This window comes from Bison bison, unplaced genomic scaffold (genome assembly GCF_000754665.1).
Source record: "Bison bison bison isolate TAMUID 2011002044 unplaced genomic scaffold, Bison_UMD1.0 scf7180017864464, whole genome shotgun sequence".
Lineage (NCBI taxonomy): Eukaryota > Metazoa > Chordata > Mammalia > Artiodactyla > Bovidae > Bison > Bison bison.
Genome location: NW_011495025.1, coordinates 9,782,182 through 9,788,708, shown reverse-complemented (window position 1 = coordinate 9,788,708; position 6,527 = coordinate 9,782,182). Strand labels below are relative to the sequence as shown.

At 37.8% G+C, this 6,527-nt stretch overlaps 1 protein-coding gene across 3 annotated transcripts in view; it reads right to left on the bottom strand.

Annotated features, from left to right (window-relative positions):
* Positions 1-6,527, bottom strand: part of SLIT2 (slit homolog 2 (Drosophila)) — a 404,995-nt gene that overhangs the window by 27,171 nt on the left and 371,297 nt on the right. For all 3 annotated transcript variants that reach the window (XM_010860216.1, XM_010860217.1, XM_010860218.1), the window contains 2 exons: positions 904-1,041; positions 558-798 (listed from right to left, as the gene is read on the bottom strand). In XM_010860216.1, coding sequence (XP_010858518.1) covers positions 558-798; positions 904-1,041 — 379 coding nt within the window. The remainder of the gene's footprint in view (positions 1-557; positions 799-903; positions 1,042-6,527) is intronic.

Sequence of the window (6,527 nt, the reverse complement as noted above, 5' to 3'; positions counted from 1 at the left end):
ATTGCTGCATGCTAAGTCACTTCAGCTGTGTCTGACTCTTCGCGACCCTGTGGACTGTAGCCTGCCGGACTTCTCTGTCCATGGGATTGTCAGGCAAGAATAATGGAGGGGTCGTCATTCCCTCCTCCAGGGGATCCTCCCCACCCAGGGATCGAACCCACATCTCTTACATACCCAGCATTGGCAGGAGGGTTCTTTCCACTAGTGCCACATGGTAAGCCATTACCTAAGCACAAAGCAAAGATATTTTGCTGCTCTCTTTCTCAGTGTGAGTGTGTGAGTGTGTGTGTGTGTGTGTGAGTGTGTGTGTGTGTGTGTATTTTATGTGATCAAGTAGCGAATACAAATACCTGGTGTCCATTTAGGTTTGACAGAAAGAAATATTAGAGAGACTAACAGGAACTTTTCCTACAAGTAGCATTATCTGTCATTGTGCTATGCAGTATGTAACTGTCCGTTTAAGAAATAACATCACTCAGAAACCGCCACGCACATTTATGCTTGGAATCTGAGCTGATTTCAGATGAGATCAGCTCTTGGTAGTGGGGGAACCTTACCTGAAGAGTGATGTTTGTTTGAGGCCGGACCTTGGCGGAAGGGATCTGAAGATAAGACTCTTTGTTTACAAAATTCACACTGACAAGTTTTTCACACTTTTCTCCCTGGTAGCCAGGCAAACACTGGCATATTGGCTCATTGATCCTGATGATGCATTGAGCTCCATTCTGACAGTCAAAATTATCACAGGGGCTGGTACGAGGGAGAACCATAGGTGGAGAAAATTCACAAAACAAGCCACTGAAGAATGAACAGAAAAAAATACATTGATTAGATGTTACTTAATTGCCAATATGAACTGAGTCCTATAATACTTTAAATACAAATATTCACTTGCACTTTTACCTGTAGCCTTCAGGACAGGTGCATGTGTAACCGTTCACTGCATCGGTGCAGTGGGCTCCGTTCTTACACTTGTTATCTTGGCAGTCATCGAAGTCAATGTCACAATGTTCACCTATGTATCCTGGAGTGCAGTCACATCTGTTTGAACAAGCAGGTAAACAGTTTTAAACCTAAGTGAGCCAAAATGAGCACAACAGTTGCATTTCCTCTAGGAAACTGGTACTGCCTTTGAAAGAACATATTTAGAACAGGCTCATAAAGCCTAAACATTAACAGATGCCTGGAAAACAGTACTGATCTGCAAAGCTTTCCATGCTTTCTCACTGTGATCTCTCAGAGGAACAGCAATTTCCCCTCTCAGATGACAGTATGCCTCCACAATCCAAATAAGATTAGGCTAATTGCACCGGGGTTCATTCTTTCCTCTTCCCCTCCCTTCCTCTCTTCTTCCCTCACTCTATTTGGCTATGGTATCCTCTGTTTCCAGCTAATTCATCTGAGTACTGACATGATAAAAGTGTTGTGTTGTAAAACTTATTAAGAACCTTAAGTAAATTTTTAAGAATAATTAAAATTTTTAATTTTCCAATAGAGACTGGATGCATTAGAGTAAAATATAATTTTATGAAAAGCAAACATAATAGCATTAGATATTCTCTAATTCACCATGAATCCAGACTCCTGTTAGGCCAGAATGGGGGCTGACCTAACTGGGTAGAGCAGGGAAGGTGATACTAAATTCCTGGGACCCAACCCTAGACAGCTTTTCAGACTGTTCACTTTGGTGGTGTGGGGCAGAGGGATGTGTGGCTGCACAGCTGGTGAAGAACCAGGGATAATACAGCTGAAGTTCTTTGAGCATATTGCTTCAAGCCCTGTTCTAGTCACTTTTTCATATATGGATTCACTGAATTCTCTCCACAGTCATGTGACATTGGTGATACCATGACTCCTTGCTACAAGTGAGGAAACAAGGCACAAACTGATTAAGTGCCTTGCCCAAGGACATCCAACTTGTGTGCCACAGTCAGGAACTGAACCCAAGCAATCTGATAAGAAAGCCTGAATTTCTAACCATAGTCCTATGCTGTTAAATTAGTTACTCGGTGTTCCCTTTAAAAACTTTTTCATCAGTGCTGACCATTGGAATTCTATCTATGACACCAAGACACAGTACTTTAAAGGTGCTCAGAGAAAAGCAATATGGCGCGTGCAGCGATTATTAAACTACGCTTTGTGAAGCTATTGGAGCTCCTACAGATATAGCCATAAATAGGGAGGGGGCTTCTGGCAGCTTCCCTCTGAACTCCGCCACCCAACAACACTTTACTGCTGTGATTCATTAGTTTTACACATTGGCTTCCATGAGTATCTCTGTTTGGAGTTTAAGAAAGGGTTTACTGACTTAAAAAAAAACAACAACCAGGAAATTATTTTAGCCTAATAGTATTTGGACTTTGCAAATAGGCAGAGCTGTGTTCATATTTTGGTTTCATTGTGAAGTGTATGTAATCTTGACTACATTGCTTAATCTATGTCTTCCTCCCATCTATAACACATATATAGTAATTTCCATCTCACAGGTGTTTGTTAAAAGTTTAAATAAAAACATTATCTACAAAATAATTTGCATAGCATTTTATATATAATGAATGATCAATAAATGATAGGTTTTAAAAAATAATTCTAGGTAAGTCTTTATAATTCTAAAAAAAATCTTCATGGTTTAGACTGTACTAATTATTTACTTTTCTACTTCAAAGCCATTAAGATGTAAGTGAATGAGGATAGTTAAAAACACTCTAGTGAATGTGAATATTATTCAATGCCAAAGGTTTTGCCTGAAAATGCAAAATCAGGATTTAGGAGTTACTGGAGAACTGATGAATTAAAATAAATGAGAGTATATACTGTCTAAGGGCACCACAGACAGCCTTGCATGTATGAATTAAGAAATCAAATGAGCTCACTGCATAAGCGTGCTGGCTCTAGAGCCAGTGGTTTTAGTGCTAAATCATAACAAAGCAAAGTAAACAAGCCTGAAGTTAAATGGATTCTAAATGGTCATAGACATTCTCAACTAGATGGACAAGGCCTGAGAAAAGGGCTTCCATCAATGTTAATGTGAGCAGAGCTGCTCAAGTACAGAGCATTAAAAGAAGAAGAAATGCTTTGAAACACTCTGAATTATTTATCTGAGAAGAGAAATCAAAGTAAAAGATAAGAGAACCACGTATGCACCAAAGAGGCTGTCTAAGAGCTATTTTATATTCTTTTCTCGACAGAGACTATTTTTCAAGCCCATTAGAACTTAGAGTCACATCATGACCAACATTTTGGCCTTTCTTTGACTTCTCAGGCAGAGTTTCAAAACAGGAAGAAAATATTTAATTATGAGTTCCTTAAAGTTTGTATTATCAATAAAATGTATCACATTCTCTGAACTCTATAATCTGACAAGGAACAAGGAAGAAAGCAAAGACTATAAAATATATCGTTTAGAAGCCCCAAAGCTGACTAAGTAAGATGTATGCTTGAAAATTCTAATTAAGGCATATCATAGTCTAAAAATATCTCAAAGCAATTTAGGAGATTTATGAGGTATAGAATAAAGCAAGAGAACTAAACCCAGCTCTATTAGCTTAGTAATAAGAAAATGTAGTTCAAGGAACAGGACAATTTTTCCAAACAATATTTGTTGGTAGAAATTTTCTTTAGCAGCTTCATGTAATTTTGGTTTCTAAGTTCACTTACATTTTTGCAACTTCCTTTCCCACAATGTGCAATTATTTATAATATGGGAGTAATAGCAAACACTATGATTTATCCTGTTTCCTGCTAAACTACATACAAACTCACAATTACTGCTGAAAACAATGCATTCCCAAATCAGTTAATGTATAATCCAGTAAAATGCACTATAAGGAGCATGCAATGTAATTGATAGTAATTGAAGATACTAAACTAAGGGTTAGTCTTTTTGAAGATGAACTTATTTTTGAATGGTTTCCATTAAGTTTGACTAACAGTTTATCTTGTAATTACAATTCACAAAGCTTTGTGAAACCTGTCCAGCAGATAAGTCCTTCCAGAAAACCATCTGCTCTACTGATTAATTTCTCTAAGAAATGATAATATTTGTTATGTAAATGATGGAAGTTCAATTTGCCAAATTCATTACGGGGAGATCAAAGACAGTAAGAGCTAAAATAATATACCTATGTATTTGGAAGAACAAAATGCAATGCAGGATTTTGTATAAAATAAAGATTTCAATAAGACTTTTGTTTTTACCACATACGGTTGGAAAGTAAAATATAATGAAAAGTAGAATCAAATATATTTTCTTTAAAAAAAGCATCAAATAAAATGAACAGGTGCTGCAACTGTATATTCTAAAATAATGAATTTTAAACCAAATTGAATTGAAATATTCTCTAAATGAAACTTGAGAATAAACATTTTATTCAGATTGATCTTCGAAAGGCAATAGGGGTCAGGTGATACAACCCCATCTCCCATTCAACTTGGAATATTCAATAATCTGTTGACAATTATTAATATGTTAGTCCCAGCTCTAATCCACCTATTCTTATAAAACTGTTCCTGATCTGAGTAATTTTTAATTCTCTGAATCTTATGGCAACTAAGCTTGAGTATGAGAGAGTAAATAGCCATAAAGCTCCATAAAAACAAAAGATGGCAATATTAGCACATGCCCTGACCCATGGCAGATGCTCAATAAATACTGGGTAAAGAAACAAGTGGCATTGAAACATGTAAAATATCATGTATGAAATGAGATGCCAGTCCAGGTTCGATGCACGATACTGGATGCTTGGGGCTAGAGCACTGGGACGACCCAGAGGGATGGTATGGGGAGGGAGGAGGGAGGAGGGCTCAGGATGGGGAACACATGTATACCTGTGGTGGATTCATTTTGATATTTGGCAAAACTAATACAATTATGTAAAGTTTAAAAATAAAATAAAATTAAAAAAAAAAAAAAAGAAAGAAACAAGTGCACTGGGATGACCCAGAGGGATGGGATGGGGAGGGAGGGGGGAGGGGGGTTCAGGATGGGAACACATGTACACCCATGGCTGATTCATGTAAATGTATGGCAAAACCACTACAATGTTGCAAAGTAATTAGCCTCCAATTAAAATAAAAAAATTAAAAAAAAAAGAACAAGTATTGCTATTTGCTAGTTGTCTCCTGTAGGCACAACTCAACCTGAGCCTACAGTATCATTTCTGAGAATCCAGTTTACCTTCTGTAACAAACAACCTGCCGTGGTGATAAAGTGTAAAACTTCTCAGAGGTAACCTCTAGTAGAAAATCACCCAACTGGGAAGTATAAAATGAAGCTCCAGCTGTACCACTGAGTAACACTGAGACCTCTGGACAGACATGGACCTCTCTGGGTCATGGTTTCCTCATGTTTAAAATAAAGGATACCTACAGGATGATTTCTAAACTACTGCCTGTCTAAAAAGAAATTGCTGTTGATAGACCCTTAAAATATTACAGAATTCTACACATGACAGTGTACATGCTTCCATGTGTAAAATAGATAACCAATGGGAGTTTGCTGTATGACTCAGGGAGCTCAAACCAGGGCTCTATAACATCCTAGAAGGCTGGAAAAGGGTAGGAGGTGGGAGGGAGGTTCAACAGGGAGGGGACACATGTATACCTGTGGCTGACTCATGGTCATGCATGGCAGAGACCAGCACAATTTTCCTTCAATTAAAAATAAATAAGTTTAGGGGAAAATGAAAAAAAAAATACACCCAAAAAACAAACAAACAAAAATATTACGGAATTGTGGCAAAGGAATAATTTCATTTGATACCAAATATATTTCAGGAAGATTGCTAGCTGGCATGACTGGATGCTTTATCATCCCACAAAACATGCACATGAGTGAAGGAGACACTAAATATTAATTAGTGTCAACACTAATTAACTAAATATTAATTAGAGACAACAGACATAAACGGACTGTACCAAGGTGACCTGGGACATAGGTCACTCTGCCTTCCTCCATTTGGGTAGTTAAAGTATTATTGCAGACCAAAACATACTCAGTTACATTAATTTAAACTTCTTATTTTACCAAACATGACTTCCATTCAGGTAACAACGCATCTAGTAGATATTATGAATTTATTTGGGATTCTCTGGTGGCTCAGCTGGTAAAGAATCTGCCTGCAATGTGGGAGACCTGGGTTTGATCCTTGGGTTGGGAAGATTCCCTGGAGAAGGGAACAGCTACCCACTTCAATATTCTGGTCTGGAGAATTCCATGGACTGTGTAGTCCATTGGGTTGCAAAGAATTGGGCACAGCTGGGCGACTTTCACTATTGGGTCTCAAATGAATTTAATTAAACACAGCCAAAGGCTATTTTGGATGGATGTGAGAATTGAACTATAAAGAAAGCTGAGCACCAAAAAATTGATGCTTTTGAACTGTGGTGTTGGAGAAGACTCTTGAGAGTCCCTTGGGCTGCAAGGAGATCCAACCAGTCCATCCTAAAGGATATCAGTCCTGAATATTCATTGGAAGGACTGATGCTTGAAGCTGAAACTCCAATACTTTGGCCACCTGATGCGAACA